This window comes from Herpailurus yagouaroundi, unplaced genomic scaffold (genome assembly GCF_014898765.1).
Source record: "Herpailurus yagouaroundi ecotype Mexico unplaced genomic scaffold, PumYag 165, whole genome shotgun sequence".
NCBI lineage: Eukaryota > Metazoa > Chordata > Mammalia > Carnivora > Felidae > Herpailurus > Herpailurus yagouaroundi.
The window spans coordinates 127,140-146,272 of NW_024412406.1; the positions used below are offsets into that span (position 1 = coordinate 127,140).

The 19,133-nt window shown below is 35.7% G+C and overlaps 1 protein-coding gene across 3 annotated transcripts in view; it reads left to right on the top strand.

Annotated features, from left to right (window-relative positions):
* The window catches only part of CNGB3 (cyclic nucleotide gated channel subunit beta 3), a 162,017-nt gene that overhangs the window by 78,961 nt on the left and 63,923 nt on the right, over nucleotides 1–19,133 (top strand). For all 3 annotated transcript variants that reach the window (XM_040487445.1, XM_040487446.1, XM_040487447.1), the window contains 3 exons: nucleotides 2,954–3,018; nucleotides 4,002–4,124; nucleotides 17,178–17,319. In XM_040487445.1, the coding sequence (XP_040343379.1) occupies nucleotides 2,954–3,018; nucleotides 4,002–4,124; nucleotides 17,178–17,319 (330 nt within the window). The remainder of the gene's footprint in view (nucleotides 1–2,953; nucleotides 3,019–4,001; nucleotides 4,125–17,177; nucleotides 17,320–19,133) is intronic.

Below are 19,133 nucleotides of genomic sequence, written 5' to 3' on the forward strand. Positions count from 1 at the left end.
TGGTCACTGAATACCAGGAACACAGGCAGTAAAAAAATAGATTAGATTACCTTTAAGTTATGTTACTCATCTGTAATTCTAGAAGAAAACTGCAAATGCTTTTTGCATAACAGAATTGTTTACATATTTAGATATAACTCAAATATCCACCAACAGGGAACTAGTTAAATACGTTGTAGGACACCTATATAATAGAATACTTTGTAACACAAGAAAGAAAGAAATAAAAAGAAAGTTTTGTATGAACTTATACAGGAAGACCTTAAGGATAATTTTTTTAAAAGCTAGTTATGGAATAGTTTATAGAACATTACTAACTTTTCTATAACAGAAAGAGGAAAATATTCCATTTCTTTGTATTTATATAAACAGTGAAAAACTACCAAATGAATTTAATAAAAATGGTTAGCTGGGGTGGGGATGGAAGGCAGGAGGGAAAATTAGAATGAATAGGGACAGGAATGGGAGCAAGACTTTGAAAGGCATATGTTTCCTATTGTTTTTAAACTGTGGGAATGCATTACCTATTCAAAAAGAGTCTAAGATATAAACATTTTATAACTCAGCTTCATCAGGCACCTAAAACAAATCTGAGGAGAGTCAGGACATGAAATTTCATGTAAATCTTTAAAAATAGCAACAATAATGTGTTCCCAAAAACAACCTTTATAAAAGGAACACCAAAGATTTTATAAATTTTAAGTGGTTATCTCTCTCACATCTTGGGAAGACAATACAGCATAATCTGGGGACATGGTGGAGCCTGACAACAGCAGCAATAGCAGCAAAAAAAAAAAAAAAAAAAAAAAAAAAAAAAAAAAAAGCAGCTGCTCTTTGTTGAATACATGCTTGGGGCTGCAAACTTTGTCAAACTTAATATTCGTGACACCATTTATTCCTCGAATAACTTCATTTTAGAGATGAGGATTAGCAGGGTGAAAAAATGTAGATTCTATCACATGTTTTTGACTCCAAATTTTTTACTGTAATCAAATTGGCAAATAAACCTCAACCTGAAAGGGCTTTCCTTCCATGCCCATAATTTTTGGGGTTTTTTTTACTTTTTTTCAATGTTTATTTATTTTTGAGAGAGAGAGAGAGAGCCAGGAAGGGGCAGAGAGAGAGGAAGACCCAGAATCTGAAGCAGGCTCCAGGCCCTGAGCTGTCAGCACAGAACCCAATGCAGGGCTTAACTCACAAACTAAGAGATCATGACCTTAGCCAAGTCAGATGCTTAACTGATTGAGCCACCCAGGCACCCCACCCATAATTTTTTTCAAGTTGAAAGGGACTTTCCTTTATATTTTAACACATTTAAGACAACTCTAGAGATTTCTGGTTTCACCTTGGAATGTGGGTCTAGATTGGAGCAAAACTTAACCTTTCCAAACAACTTAGCAGGCAGGCCATCCCTCATCAAATGTCTAATCACACATGAAAGTTGCCAGAGATTCCTGCTCAGAGATAACCAACTTTCCAGGAAGACTCAGGTTCCTATGGATTTGGGAGTTTGTCTGGCATTATAATAAAAACTTATAAAAAGCCAACTCTTTACACCTCATCTCTGTATCTCTGAAGTGTCCAAAGACTCTCTATATTCAATAGCCTTTTTAAATATAGAATACCCTGAAAGTCACCATTGATCTTGTTTTCATAGCCCAATAGTCTAGTCATTTCACAAATAAGTGTGTCATTTTAATGCACAATTCCCTAGGAAAAATTTCATTTCTCAGTCTCCAAATTATATATGAGAATACAAATTAAAAATATAAATTTTCTCTACAGTGAACACTGAAGCTAAACTTAAAAACACCTTTGTGCAAATTTCTATTAAGAGCACAATAAACAAGTTACCACAAATTGAAATTATCTCAACTGAATGAGGGATTTTTCCTACTTAGGATTCTGGAAAAACAAGTCATTTGTGTGTATTTCTAGGTAAACAGTGATTCCTATTATAACTGTTTTGTAATTTTAAATGTTCTATTGCAGTCATATTTACATCAGATCAATTTTGAACTAAATAAACCATGAACTAAGTAATATTCAATAATCCCTTATATCTGTAAGATTCTGTGAGTCTTAAATTAATAATTAAATAATTAAATACACTAACTCTTGTATGGATGCAACTGCTTCAGGAGATATGTTGTCTTACTGTTCCCATTTTACAGATGAGGAAACCAAGATACAGAAATATTTAGTGACTTTTCCAATGTTGCATAGTTGGTAAATGGCAGAGGTGAGATTGGAGTTTGGCTCTGGATTTCATGCTCTTCCTCTTGCCTTATACTGCATATAGTAATGAAAGAGGAGTTCATGTAGGGTGTATGAGTTAAGATAGAAGAAGATGTAAGCAGGAAGAGACCTTGAGGGAAATAGCAACTCTGGATTACATGTATGTAAACTCACTGTACCTCTTTGAACAATGTCAAGAATAGCTAACCAATGCTACTGTTACTGGACTTTAAATTTTGTTGAAGTAAATGCTCATTTAATGCAACTTGCTTAAAAATAATGCTAGTGTTAAGGAACTGGACTTAACACCTATTTATGACTTCAATATATTATATTATACTTTTCCTATTTTAGTTGTGTCTTAGGGTGAGTGTGATTTTAATTATTGTAAAATAGAGTTCTGTTAGATGCTTTAAAAAGAAAAGGGAAAGAAATGTTTTTAAGCTTGATTTTCAAAGACATTACAAACAAAACTGTAACTAGAGAGTAGAAATAAAATAAAGCAAGAAGCACTGGGAGTTTGCACCATTCTAAAATGTACTGACCAGAGGAAGATACAAGTAAATAGACCCTTGTTGTTTGTTTGTTTGTTTTGAAGATTTATGAATGGAATTATTTTAAGTAACAAATAAAATTTATTTTACATAGTTTGATTTAAATATGTGTACTTAAGACTAACACACTTTGGGATTTCTTTTGTTCATTTTCCACATAGTACACTTCATTTTTCGAGTTTAATCATCACCTAGAGTCTATAATGGACAAGGCATATATCTACAGGTAAAGTATGACTCAGTATACTTCCAGGGGTGGCAGAGAAAGCAATGGCACAACAGTTTAGCCAGCATTTGGAAAGAATATGATATCCCTGTGAAAGAAACAGAATACTCTCAAATTTTTGGTTATATAAAATATAGGGTTATGTTCTAAAACAGACTTGAATATTTTGAAGTGAGATAAAAGCAGGAAAATCATATTAGATTTTATAAGAATATAGGACTAAAAATAGAATGTATTACCTGCTTCAGTCATAACAAGTACAGATAAATGTGTTCCTTCACAAATTGATTCTGCATCTTTCTCATGACAATTCATCTTTTTTAAATGTTTATTTTTGAAACACAGAGAGAGAGAGAAAGACAGAGTGTGAGCAGGGAGGGGCAGAGAGAGAGGGAGACAGAATCTGAAGCAGGCTCCAAGCTCAGAGCTCTGAGCTGTCAGCACAGAGCCCCACGTGGGGCTCAAACCCGTGAACCCTGAGATCATGACCTGAGCAGAAGCTGGACACTTAACCGACTGGGCCACCCAGGCACCCCAACATGACAATTCATTTTAATCTGAATTTCATTCATTTGCTGTCCTGAACTTCACTTGCACAGAAGACTTCTAGTCACTATTAATCGTAGCGTAAAGTCCCACGAGCTTTTCAGAGATATCCAGTTAAATCAGCGTGGCGTATTTTATGGGACTCAAAGTGGAGAGGTGACCCTCGAGGCATGTCTTTCAGGGAGTTGATTCATACCATCTGTGAAAAGAGAGGAAGGGTTGTTTTTTTTTTTTTACACTCTGTCAGTCCCAGTGAAGACATTGCAGTTAGAAAACATGCAATGGCACCATCATTTTATACTGTACTAACGAGAGTTAACAGTTCACAAATTTAAAGCAAGGAGATTCAGTGGAGACTTTAAGAAAAAGAAAATGTTAAAATAGGCTGTATTCCAGAAACAACATGAGCGTCTCTTTGCATTTATTCTCCTTGGCAGAGTCATTCGAACAACTGGATACTTGCTGTTTACTCTGCACATTAATGCCTGTATTTATTACTGGGCTTCAGACTATGAAGGAATTGGAACTACTAAATGGGTGTATGATGGTGAAGGAAACAAGTAAGTTTTAATTTGAAGGAAACATGGATTCTTAACTTTCTGTTTCAGTGTACATGTTTCCTTAAGCTAGTGTTTTTGAAACTGTAAGTCACAATCCATTAATAGGCAGTATGTTTCTAAGTGAAAGAAAATAAAGCAGAGGAGAATAAAATAGAAAATATCAGTCTGTCATACCTAGTAGATGTGTGTGTGTGTGTGTGTGTGTGTGTGTGTGCGCGCGCGCGCGCGTGCGCGCGCGTGCATCCTGGGTTGACCTGGGAAATGCATTTCTTGCTCTGGATTATGATCAGAAAAGTTTGAAAGCCTCTGCTTTAGACAACTGAGTGATAAGATAACTTTTAATAACTCCAGTGCTGATTGTTAGTAATGAACAATGTTAATTATTTGGAGGTCAGGTGAGGTAGCTAATTAGTTTACCACTGAAGGGTTTTATGGGTTTATGAGTCAGCTATAACAACTAACTCAATTAAATACTTATAGAGTAACAAGGACCATAAATTAAACTTGACAATTAGATATGCAAGTATCACAGGAATAAAAGAGATCATTTGAAAAATTTAGGGCAGCAGAATCAGGACTCAGGAATGGCAACTAGGTTATTTAATAGTGAGATTTCCTTTTGGTAGATACAAGAACCTGGCATAAAGTAGACTCCCCTAACTTTCTGCTCCAATGAAGTGACATTGAGCATATTATAAGGCAATGTCCTTAATGGAAAAGGGCAGGTCCCAGCATGACTTTGAAGAGCAACTCACAGCAGCCTTGGGAAAGAAAGCAATTATAGGAGTGAAGATACCTCACAAAATTACACACTACCTAGAGTGAGCGGAATATGTGTGAGGGATTAAAACAACATTTTTTTGAACTTTTAACCAGAACTGATGTTAGAAATTTAAAGTCAGAAGGCTCACTGACTGGGAAAACATATCACACACACACACACACACACACACACACACACACGCACACACACACTCACACACAGAATATCTATTCCTGGAAAGTTTATAACAAAATCTACAAGTAATTTCCTTTAGAATGTGGATTAAGTATATATTTAGTTTAATATAAATGATGAATTTATATAGAAAAATGAGTAAGGCACCAACTGTATTAAATAATGCCTAAAAGTGAGTGTGTAATCTAACATTATTAGCAGCCTCAGTCTGGTAACGCTTCTTATCAAATCATCAAGATAATAGAGATGCATCAAAATGCCTTCCAGAAAAAGTGGAACTAATTCTCTTTTCACACCTGGATGTCTCTCTGCAGCATTTCTAGAGACTATATCTTGTTCCCAGGCCTAGAACACTGTTAAGTATATTAAAACACTTACTATATGTTAAGTACTTAAAGAAGGCAGGGAAGAAGAAAGGAAGTAAGCAAAAAGAGGTAATGATCAGATCTGTGTTATAACAAGAAAAAAGAAATCAGCTTCAACCCATAAGAAATTTAAGCTAATGTTTGCTAACATTTTAGACTTATAATTCCCACTCTAGTGCAGACCAGATATCCAAAGCACCTCTTCTCTAAAAGACAAAATATATTATTTATAATTTTTGTCATAAAATTACTTGTTATAATATACATTTCTAAATAAATTACAGTAAAGTAGTTTTCAATAATTATTGAATTCTCTACAAAGTAAAAAGAGTCTCCAAAGTCTAAAAAATAAATGTGTATAATAACTTGGAGCAGAATGGTGAGATAGCCACTGTGGAACAGAAATAAAGAACATAACTTCTTACTCAGTAGAAGGGGGAAAAAGGAATGAAAAAACTAAAAAAAAAAATTTCAACAAGTCCAAAAAATAAAAAAAAGGCAAAAACAAAGTAAGGAAGTTCTGGGGAGAAATATAGAAAATAGAAAAGCAGAAAGGCAAAACAACACAAAATAAGATAGTAGAAACAACTTAAAATATACCAATAAGCACAGTAAATTAATATGGACTAAATTCACTAACTTAAAGAGATTGCCAATTAATAATAGTCAGAATAGACTTAAAACAAAAATTATTCTAGGGGCGCCTGGGTGGCTTAGTCGGTTAAGAGTCTGACTTCGGCTCAAGGTCATGATCTCGCGGTTTGTGAGTTTGAGCCCCGCGTCAGTCTCTGTGCTGACAGCTCAGAGCCTGGAGCCTACTTCGGAATCTGTGACTCCCTCTCTCTCTGTCCCCTATCTGCTCATGCTCTGTCTCTGTCTCTCAAAAAATAAATGTTAAAAAAAATTTTTTTTAATTATTGTATATAAAAAGATTACCATAAAATGGTATAAATTTCAATTCACCATCAGTATATCCCAATTCTAAATGTGTATATGCTAATAAAATACTTACAATAAATCAAAGAAAGTCATAGAGCAAAAATTAATAGAAGGAAGAGAAATTGGCAAATGTGCCATCAAAGTGTGCGGTATCAACACACAACTATTTATTGACCAAGCAACCAAAACGATTAGTAAAGATATAAAAGATTTGAGAACCCACTTACCAAGCTTGATTTTTTTTATGCTTCTAGTTTTACTTAAATTCTAGTTACTTAACATATAATGTAACATTAGTTTCAGGAGTAGAATTTAGTGATTCATCACGTATATACAACATTCAGTGCTCATCACAACAAATGCCTTCCTTAATATCCATCACTCATTTAACCCTTCCCCCCACCCACCTCCCTTCCAGCAACCCTCAGTTTTTTCTCTATAGTTAAGAGTCTCTTTTATGGTTTGCCTCCCTCTTTTTTTCTTTCCCCTAATGTTCATCTATTTTGTTTCTTAAATTCCACATGAGTGAAATCATATGGTATTGGTCTTTCTCTAACTTATTTTGTTTAGCATAATACACTCCAGCTCCATCCACTTCACTGCAAATGGCAAGATTTCATTCTTTTTCATGGCTGAATAATATTACATTATTCATATATATATTACATCTTTATCCATTCATCAGTCACAACTTACTTATCCATTCATCAGTCAATGGACATTTGCGCTCTTTCCATATTTTTGGCTATTATTGATAATGCTGCTATATAAACATCAGAGTGCATGTGCCCCTTCAAATCAGCACTTTTGTATCCTTTTGTATAAATACCTAGTAGTGCAATTGCTCAGTCGTAGGGTAGTTCTATTTTTAAATTTTTGAGGAACTTCCATACTGTTTTCCAGTGTGGCTGAACCAATTTGCATTCCCACCAACAGTGCAAAAGGGGTCTCCTTTCTCCACATCCTTGCCAACATCTGTTGTTTCCTGAGTTGTTAATTCTAGCCATCCTGACAGGTGTGAGGTGGCATCTCATTGTGGTTTTGATTTGTATTTCCCTATGATAAGTGGTGTTGAGCATCTTTTCATGTGTCTGTTAGCCATCTGGATGTCTTCTTTTGGAAAAGTGTCTGTTCATGTCTTCTACCCATTTCTTCACTGGATTTTTTGGGGTTTTGGGTGTTGAGTTTTATAAGTTCTTTATAGGTTTTGGATACTAACCCTTTATCAGATATGTCACTTGCAAATATCTCTTCCTGTTCCAAAGATTGCCTTTTAGTTTTGTTGATTGTTTCCTTCACCCTGTACAGAAGCTTTTTAAAACAAGCTTAATTTAACAGATAAAAATAGCTCTTTGCACCCAAGAATTAGAAACCACCCATTCTTTTTAATCATTCATGGAAAATTACAAAAAGTGGTAGTTTTCTTGCCAATAGGCAATTGTCACTACATTTCACAGCATTGGTGTCATACAGCCCACATTCTCTGATTATCAAGATAAGAATTACTTCATAGGCTCTGCTCTGCTCATTGAAGGGTTCTTACTCAAAACCTAAGCTCTGATAATCCTATTACCAGCTGTCAGGGGCACATGTATTTTGTATATGTTTTATATGTATTTATAATATATAAATGCTGCTGCATTTTTATATATTGTAAGATTTCATATGGTAGTTATTAACATACTTACATTTTCCTTGAAGTTTTTAAACATCACCATCCACTACTATGCCCCTTCTATCTCTTCATAATACTCTTGGCTTTGTAAGCCCAAAACATTTCTTACTTAACCCTTGTGATAGTTTCTGATGACCTATAAAGTGAAGGTTGTTTATGAGGCCACTGGACTCATATCCTTTGCCCTCATTAGAATTAGGCAGCAAATTGTGGATCATAAGTAGAACATTGTGAACAATTAAAAGAAGAGTCAAGTTTAATTCTATTCCATTAATCCTTACCAGAATAATAATGTCTGTTCATTTCAATAGAAGACAAGGAGTCATTTTCATTCATATTGAATAGATGGCATCCTTCATTCAACTGTGAAATTTGACAAAGAAGGAAAAGGCTTAGCTCAAAAAGAAAACATAAGTAGTTAAGGTTATTTGGAACACAGAAATATCCCCAATGTACCTTTGTCCTTTGTCCATGTATACCACAGTTTAGTCATTTACTGGCATAAATTTCCCAGTGTCCACAAATGTCTTAAATGCCTAGCCCCAATCCTTAAAATATATACCTTCAAATGCAAGAGTAGAAACCATGCAAAGCTGTCATGGGAATCATGATTTTCGACAGGGTAAGGAAGGAATGAATTTACTATACCATAGTGCTAGGGAAATTTAGGACAACTTACCACCCTTCATTCTACACATAAAGATGATGAGACTGAGATAGATGAAGGTAATTATTCAGGATCTCCTATACTTCAGTTCAGAAACCGACAGAGAAGGAAGGAAGGAAGGAAGGAAGGAAAGGAAGGAGGGGAGGGGGAGGGGAGAGGAGGGAAAAGAAAAAAGAAAAGAAGAGAAAAGAAAAAAGAAAAGTCTTCACACTAGACACTACACACCCTTTGGATGTAACAGAAACATACCAGAACAGCAACGAGTTTAGTGGACCAGAAAGGAGAGGAAAGGCAGCTGGCAGCATGACAGGGAGGAGTCTGGAAGGAGATTTCACAGATGTGCTCACAGATGTAGTTTTCCCATGTTTTTATTTCAATAAGTCTAGGTGTGCATAACCATTCACTTATTCTTTCATATTATTCAACAAATATTATTAAACTCTTATTGTGCTAAGTCCATAAATAGCTGTCTTTTTGGAACTTACCTTCTAATGTGAACATGTTCCCTCATACTCAGTGCCTCCAGTGATAAATTTACAGAAATTTGGGACTAAGATGGATAGCAGCAATTAAGAAAATACACACATAAAGTATTAAGTTAGATCCTGTTAAAAATTTCATTTACCCAGGGTGCCTGGGTGGCTCAGTCATTTAAGTGTCAGACTCTTGATCTCAGCTCAAGTCTTGATCTCAAGGTCATCAGTTCAGGCCCCACACTAGGCTTGTGCTGGGTGTGAAACCTACTTAAAAAAAAAAAAAGTTACATGTCCCACTACACATCCACCACAATAGCCAAAAATAAAAAGACTGTAAATACCAAGTGTTAGGTTAAGAACGTGAAGCAAATGAAACCCTCATACATTGTTGAAGGGAACGCAAAATGGCAACCACTTTGGGAAACGATTTGACGATTTCATTTACAATTCAATGTACACCTTACATGTTGTATGTAAGTGATGAATCACTAGATTCTACACTGAAATTAATGTTACACAGTATGTTAACTAACTGGAGTTTAAATAAAAACGGGGAAAAAATATATACCTTACAAACAAAAATTCAAACATAAATACCCAAAATAAATAAAAAGATATATCTATTAAAAACTCATATAAGTACATTCAAGAATGTTTATTCATAACAACCAAAAACTTGAGACAGTCTAGGTGTTCATACACAGGAGAATAAACAAACTGTGCTATGTTCATGCAATGCATAATACTCAGCAATTAAAAAGCATAAACTATTGATACACACAACATGAATAAATTTCAAAATCATTATTCTGAGTGAAAGACATCTTACAGAAAAGTGTACATGTGATGTGATTTCATTTGTGTGAAATTCTAAAACAGGCAAAACTTCATCTCTGGTAGAAAACATTAGAAGACTGGTTGCCTCTGGGAAAAGGAATGAGGGAGCTTTCTGGAGAGATAGAATGTTCTAGGTCTTGATCGGTGTTTGGGTTACACAAGCGTATACATTTGTCAAAATTCATCAAATAATATACTTAAGATGTATTGTATTTTCAAAATTTTAAAATAACTCTACATAAATATCAAACTCTGGTTAATATATATATTCTAAAGCACAGTATTTAGAAGGAAGTGTCTATGGTTGGCAAATTACTTTGAAATGCATCCAAAAAGTAAGATGGATTCCTGAATGAAAAAGTGGAAGGATATGTGACAAAGCAGGTAGAATAAAATGTTCATAGCAGAATCTAGGTGTTCACTATAAAAAGTGGGTGCTCACTGTAAAATTCTTGTGATTCTTCTGTTTATTTGAAATTTTTTATAATGAACTCTTGGGGGGAAAGTTTCATATCATGTTTGTTTCACAGAAGAATTTCTGTTTTCAACACTAAATGTTTTTTTATGGTTTTATGTCAAATTCTGCCTTAGTGTTCTAACTTGGAACGCTATATATACAGCCTGTTAGATAGTTCATGTATTAAATCAGCCAGATAGAATCTCCTTGAAAAGATCTATCTGCCTGGCATGTTAATATTAGAGGTGGACACACTTGACTAATTAAGCTAATCCTAGAAAAATCAATAAGATGCCATCTAATTAAATTACAAATCTTACCTTTGGTTGTGCATGTCTGAGTGCATGAGACATGACTGAGAAAAGAATCCAAACATAAACTTCAAAGCATTAAGGCAGAAAACTTCCAATTAACATAGCAGACTAATTCGTAAACAACAAAAAATAGTTCAAGGCTAACTCTTCAGATTTGGAAAATCAATGCCTAAGTTTCACATTTGATTGTTATCTCCTGGCATTCACAAATAAGAAAATTAGAGAAAGTAATTCATGTATTTGTTCCTGCTAACATTGCAGTGACTTTGAAGAAGACAGTAATCCCAACACTTGTAAGGGAGATGGCCGTGTAGGGAGAGAATCTAGTCCCTGTCCCATTCTGGATAGTATTGGGTTCAATATATTTCCTTAATTTAAAAAGACCCACAGGTCCTAGGTCGGTGACCAAACTAAATCAGGTAATAGGACATTATAAATTGGAATTTGAAAAGTTAAAATGCAATCCATAAAATTAATTCTGTACTTCTTCAAGGTGGCTCTCTTTGACATCCAGTTCACTGTAATATTAGTAAGTCCAAAGAAACTTGCTAGAAAAAATTGCAAAGTGGTAATATTTTTATTCTCTTGGCACACTGGTTTCATACCCTCCAAAGAGTTAATTATTTTTCTGTTCCACCAGGTTTTAAAAAAAATACAAACTCATATCCTTCAAAAGGTATTGAATTTCAAAATGAATGATTTCTTTCTAGATCTGTTTTTGAATATTGACTTTAACTGCACTTTGATTCTTTGTAAACCTCCAACACCCTGCTGCTTGAAGATCTGAAAACTGTAAACTTTTTCACAAGAAAATGACCACCCTTGCTCAAAGACTGAAACACGATTACCTGAAGTACAAATATTTATGTGGCACACCTAGACAAAAAAAAAAAGCCAACTAGGTCTAGGATTCTGTAAACAGTACTGCTTTTCTGTGTCTACCCTAGAAACTAGAATTGCTAGATGGGGACCCACTAAATCCAGTGCCTCTCTGCAATAATATATGGAGATGTTGTATATATATAGCACATTTTTCTTTAGGAATTCAGTGGTATATGGAATATACCAAGTAGTATATCTAATCATGCACAAAGTTTACAATAAATATACAATGAGACTAATACCAACTTTCATTCCCACTTCACTATAGATTCCATGAAACCCTTAGCCAAATGTAATTAAGTGAATCTTTTTTTTTCAATATATGAAATTTATTGTCAAATTGGTTTCCATACAACACTCAGTGCTCATCCCAAAAGATGCCCTCTTCAATACCCATCACCCACCCTCCCACCCCTCCCACCCCCCATCAACCCTCAGTTTGTTCTCAGTTTTTAAGACTCTCTTATGCTTTGGCTCTCTCCCACTGTAACCTCTTTTTTTTTTACCTTCCCCTCCCCCATGGGTTTCTGTTAAGTTTCTCAGGATCCACATAAGAGTGAAAGCATATGGTATCTGTCTTTCTCTGTATGGCTTATTTCACTTAGCATCACACTCTCCAGTTCCATCCACGTTGCTACAAAGGGCCATATTTCATTCTTTCTCATTGCCATGTAGTATTTCATTGTGTATATAAACCACAATTTCTTCATCCATTCATCAGTTAATGGACATTTAGGCTTTTTCCATAATTTGGCTATTGTTGAGAGTGCTGCTATAAACATTGGGGTACAAGTGCCCCTATGCATCAGTACTCCTGTATCCCTTGAGTAAATTCCTAGCAGTGCTACTGCTGGGTCATAGGGTAGGTCTATTTTTAATTTTTTGAGGAACCTCCACACTATTTTCCAGAGTGGCTGCACCAGTTTGCATTCCCACCAACAGTGCAAGAGGGTTCCCGTTTCTCCACATCCTCTCCAGCATCTAGAGTCTCCTGATTTGTTCATTTTGGCCACTCTGACTGGCATGAGGTGATATCTGAGTGTGGTTTTGATTTGTATTTCCCTGATGAGGAGCAACGTTGAGCATCTTTTCATGTGCCTGTTGGCCATCTGCATGTCTTATTTAGAGAAGTGTCTATTCATGTTTTCTGCCCATTTCCTCACTGGATTATTTGTTTTTCGGGTGTGGAGTTTGGTGAGCTCTTTATAGATTTTTGGATACTAGCCCTTTGTCCGATATGTCATTTGCAAATATCTTTTCCCATTCTGTTGGTTGCCTTTTACTTTTGTTGGTTGTTTCCTTTGCTGTGCAGAAGCTTTTTATCTTGATGAGGTCCCAAGAGTTCATTTTTGCTTTTAATTCCCTTGCCTTTGGGGATGTGTCAAGTAAGAAATTGCTACAGCTGAGGTCAGAGAGGTCATTTCCTGCTTTCTCCTCTAGGGTTTTGATGGTTTCCTGTCTCACATTCAGGTCCTTGATCCATTTTGAGTTTATTTTTGTGAATGGTGTGAGAAAGTGGTCTAGTTTCAGTCTTCTGCATGTTGCTGTCCAGTTCTCCCAGCACCATTTGTTAAAGAGACTGTCTTTTTCCATTGGATATTCTTTCCTGCTTTGTCAAAGATCAGTTGGCCATATGTTTGTGGGTCTAGTTCTGGGGTTTCTATTTTATTCCATTGGTCTATGTGTCTGTTTTTGTGCCAATACCATGCTGTCTTGATGATGACAGCTTTGTAGTAGAGGCTAAAGTCTGAAATTGTGATGCCTCCTGCTTTGGTCTTCTTCTTCAAAATTACTTTGGCTATTTGGGGCCGTTTGTGGTTCCATATGAATTTTAGGATTGCTTGTTCTAGTTTCAAAAAGAATGCTGGTGCAATTTTGAATGTGTAGATAGCTTTGGGTAGTATTGACATTTTGACAATATTTATTCTTCCAACCCATGAGCACAGAATGTTTTTCCATTTCTTTGTATCTTCTTCAATTTCCTTCATTAGCTTTCTATAGTTTTCAGCATACAGATCTTTTACATCTTTGGTTAGATTTATCCCTAAGTATTTTATGTTTCTTGGTGCAATTGTGAATGGGATCCGTTTCTTTATTTGTCTTTCTGTTGCTTCATTATTAGTGTATAAGAATGCAACTTATTTCTGTACATTGATTTTGTATCCTGCGACTTTGCTGAATTCATGTATCAGTTCTAGCAGACTTTTGGTGGAGTCTATTGGATTTTCCATGTATAATATCGTGTCATCTGAAAAAAGTGAAAGCTTAACTTCATCTTTGCCAATTTTGATGCCTTTGATTTCCTCTTGTTGTCTGATTGCTGCTGCTAGAACTTCCAACACTATGTTAAACAACAGCAGTGAGAGTGGACATCCCTGTTGTGTTCCTGATCTCAGGGAAAAAGCTCTCAGTTTTTCCCCATTGAGGATGATGTTAGCTGTGGGCTTTTCATAAATGGCTTTTATGATGTTTAACTATGTTCCTTCTATCCCGACTTTCTCGAGGGTTTTTATTAATAAAGGATGCTGAGGGGCGCCTGGGTGGCTCGGTCAGATGGGCATCCGACTTAGGCTCAGGTCATGATCTCACGGTCCATGAGTTCGAGCCCCGTGTCAGGCTCTGTGCTGACAGCTCAGAGCCTGGAGCCTGTTTCAGATTCTGTGTCTCCCTCTCTCCCTGCTCCTTCCCAGTTCATGCTCTGTCTCTCTCTGTCTCAAAAATAAATAAAAGTTAAAAAAAATTTTTTTTTTAAAGAAAGGATGCTGAATTTTGTCAAATGCTTTTTCTGCATCGACTGACAGGATCACATGGTTCTTATATTTTCTTTTATTAATGTGATGTATCACATTGATTGATTTGCAAATGTTGAACCAGACCTGCATCCCAGGAATGAATCCCACTTGATCATGGTGAATAATTCTTTTTATATGCCGATGAATTCGATTTGCTAGTATCTTATTGAGAATTTTTGCATCCGTATTCATCAGGGATATTGGCCTGTAGTTCTCTTTTTTTACTGGGTCTCTGTCTGGTTTAGGAATCAAAGTAATACTGGCTTCATAGAATGAGTCTGGAAGTTTTCCTTCCCTTTCTATTTCTTGGAATAGCTTGAGGAGGATAGGTATTATCTCTGCTTTAAACGTCTGGTAGAACTCCCCTGGGAAGCCATCTGGTCCTGGACTCTTATTTATTGGGAGATTTTTGATAACTGATCCAATTTCTTCGCTGGTGATTGGTCTGTTCAAGCTTTCTATTTCCTCCTGATTGAGTTTTGGAAGTATGTGGGTGTTTAGGAATTTGTCCATTTCTTTCAGGTTGTCCAGTTTGTTGGCATATAATTTTTCATAGTATTCCCTGATAGTTGCTTGTATTTCTGAGGGATTGGTTGTAATAATTCCATTTTCATTCGTGATGTTATCTATTTGGATCATCTCCCTTTTCTTTTTGAGAAGCCTGGCTAGAGGTTTATCAATCTTGTTTATTTTTTCAAATAACCAACTCCTGGTTTCATTGATCTGCTCTACAGTTTTTTAAATTCTATATTGTTTGTTTCTGCTCTGATCTTTATTATTTCTCTTCTTCTGCTGGGTTTAGGCTGTCTTTGCTGTTCTGCTTCTATTTCCTTTAGGTGTGCTGTTCGATTTTGTATTTGGGATTTTTCTTGTTTCTTGAGATAAGCCTGGATTGCAATGTATTTTCCTCTCAGGACTGCCTTTGCTGCGTCCCAAAGCGTTTGGATTGTTGTATTTTCATTTTTGTTTGTTTCCATATATTTTTTAATTTCTTCTCTAATTTCCTGGTTGACCCACTCATTCTTTAGTAAGGTGTTCTTTAACCTCCATGCTTTTGGAGGTTTTCCAGACTTTTCCCTGTGGTTGATTTCAAGCTTCATAGCATTGTGGTCTGAAAGTATGCATGGTATGATCTCAATTCTTGTATACTTATGAAGGGCTGTTTTGTGACCCAGTATGTGATCTGTCTTGAAGAATGTTCCACATGCACTCAAGAAGAAAGTATATTCTGTTACTTTGGGATGCAGAGTTCTAAATATATCTGTCAAGTCCATCTGATCCAATGTCTCATTCAGGGCCCTTGTTTCTTTATTGACCGTGTGTCTAGATGATCTATCCATTGTTGTAAGTGAGGTATTAAAGTCCCCTGCAATTACCACATTCTTATCAATAAGGTTGCTTATGTTTGTGAGTAATTGTTTTATATATTTGGGGGCTCCCGTATTCAGCGCATAGACATTTGTAGTTAAGTGAATCTTATATGTTCTGTCCTAATCTTTATTATATTCTTTTCTGTTGCTTTGATTCCTGATTTTCTTCCTATCTGGGCTCTTAGGATATCAGTCTCTCCACTTTCAATTGTTCAAGTTAAGTACAGAATCTTTATCAACTATATATCTAAACTTGACTATTATATTAATCAAGTATATTATTATACTTGATTTTCTTCAATACTAAATTTCTAGATAAATTACCTGTTGTACCCAAGAGAAATTTCCCTTTTAAGATTGAGGTCCGTACGTCTCTGTCCCTGTCATGGTTTATATAATGAATACTGTAATAAGATGTAAGTAGAGAAGAGAGAGGAGGAAAATATCTGCTATATTTTCTATAAGTAATAAAATAACTGTATCTACACTATAAAAGGCTCTCCAATCTTTATAAATATCCTTGATCTCACAAATCACTAGTGTGGTACTTTAAAGATGCCCTCAAATTCTTTGCTGCTCCTCTCATTGTAAGGTGGATCCAAATATCCCTTTCCTCAACTTCTGAATTATAAGAAACTGTATAGCTACTGTCAGGACTACTATGGCTCTGGAGGAAACCAGCCACCAGGTAAGAAGCCCATCTACTCTGACACTGCCATGGTATGAGGAAGCTCAAGCTTGTCATATTGAGAAGCTGCTTGAAAAAAGGATACCCAGCCAGCCCCAGCTATTCCAACTATGCCAGCCCAGGTTCAGACACATGAGAGAAGACATCTTGGGCATTCCAAGAAGATATAATGTGGAGAACAGAGAAACCCAGTCAACAGATTCAAGTTCCCAGACATTTGGCCTCAATAAGTCTGCCCAGTGACCACCAGTCATTCAAGTCACACCAGCTGAGGGTCCATTCATCTTGCTGGGCCATCTCTGCTGGGCTTTACACAAATACCCAACCCAAAGGTTTATGAGCCCTAATGAAATAGTTGTTTTATACCACTAAATTTTGAGGTTATCTGTTTTGCAGCAAGAGATAAGCAGAACACCTAGTAAACACCCTCCTTAGTACTAATTATTTAGTCATTTCACTATGTTTAGTGAGAAGTTTATATTGGTACACATGGTATTTGCTAATGTTCCCTATAGAAAGAAAATCTTGATTAGGAGGAAATGTGTTATAATTTAGTAGTGATCTGTACTCCCAAACATAGTGCTATTTTAATGTGCTAATAAAAGGCAAAATGGATATATTTTCTTTTCACAGGTACCTGAGATGCTATTACTGGGCTGTTCGAACTTTAATTACTATTGGGGGCCTTCCAGAACCACAAACATCATTTGAAATTGTTTTTCAACTGGTGAATTTTTTTTCTGGAGTTTTTGTGTTCTCCAGCTTAATTGGTCAGGTAAATGGAGATATGAATCTCTAAATACATAATACTGCTATTTTTGAAAGGCTAATAAGTCTTTATAAATTTACAGAAGAAAAAAATCAATCTTTCATCTATTTTAATGAATTGGAGGAGGATGTGAATGAGCCAACATTGCCTTTGAATTTTTAAACCATTAAATCTATCAGAAGACCTGTCCACAATGTCAGGTTAGACTCCCAGAGAAAGTCAAGTTTCTAAATTGACTTATTAACTTGGAATTTCCTGAAAAACCTTTAAAATCTCCCTTCTTTAATTAAACTTCAAACATTTTCATAAAATCCCTGGATTAAAATCAACTTCAGAGGTCATTTAAACCATAGGCTCCCAAATGCCATTTAAATAAATTTAATTAATAAGTCATTGGTTCATAAATGTTTACTATGGCATCTCTTTGTCCTTATTCTCAAGGAATCACAGTCTAGTAAGAAAGTTAAACAAACGCAAATAACTACTGCAAGGTAGTTGGCATTTGCAAGGCATAGAACCCAGTATCTTTGTGCATTCCCAGATTCATAAGAAAAAAAAGCTGGACAACATAGCTTTTTAGAAGTTATACTTCCTTGGAAGGTACTTCATATGCCATATGTTTGAGAACAAAAAAGCCCCATGTTGAGATTTGTATGCTGGGTAGAGTTAGACAAATTCACAAAATGACTATTTGACTATTCCCACTAGATAAACTATTCTTTCTCATTCACCACACTCACAGTGGTATGAATAAATTGCATGCTTTAACAATATTTTGAAATAAAAGCTATTTTAATAACATTTGAAGCTGACCACAAGTAGTCAAAACTCAAATCGTACATCAGTGAATATCAGGACCTGCTATCCATGGTAAGTACCAGAGGAAAGTTTGAAAGCTGTATTATATTAGTTAAGAAAAGGGAAGTTTTCCAGGACTTTTCCTGGAGAAGAATGTATTTGCAACATCTTAATAAAACAGATAGGATTCAGTCATTATAGACAGTCCAGTCCATCAGAAATAGTGTGTGAAAGATAGCAACAATATAAAACAAGTATGTTTGAGGAAATAGAAGGAGTACCAGCATGACTGGAGTGAAGGATGCTTGTAAATAAGGTTAGAGATGTACATAAAGACAAAATATTTTAGGGCTCTGAGTGTTAAAGATGTTGAACTTTATCTTAAAAGGCAGTGGGAAGTCAGCCAAGGGGGAATTTTGAACAAAGGAGAAATTCAGGAAGATTATCAAAATATAATATGAATTGGAGGAGGTGATACTGTCTTTAAAAGTAGATTTTATTGGGCAGCTGGGTGGCTTAGTCAGTTAAGTGTTGGACTCTTAATTTCAGCTCAGGTCATGATATCATGCATTCTTGAGATCATGCCCCGTGTCAGACTCTGCACTGAAAGCACAAAGTCTACTTGGCATTCTGTCTCTCCCTTTCTCTCTGCCCTTCCCCTACTTGCATGCACTTGCTCGCTCTCTCAAAATAAATAAGTAAACACTTTAAAAAGTAATAGAAAATAAAAAGGAGGTTTTATTATTATTTAGGTATGGTGAAGCCAACAAATCAAGAGACAATTGGCATTGATAAGATAGTTTGTTAGACAAACAGACTCAAAAAGAAGGGTCACAATATGCCAAGGGAGACACATGGGAAGCACCACGGAAGGAGCAGGTGAAGCAGGGTAACAGATTTAAGATTGGCTAGTTTGGATAATTTTAGCAGGTTCTGGGATTTAGGAACTGTCTCTGTCTGGTACTTGGCTCTGGAGTGTCGGTGGATCAGGTGGATAGTAGCCTGGAATATGAGAGCCCAAT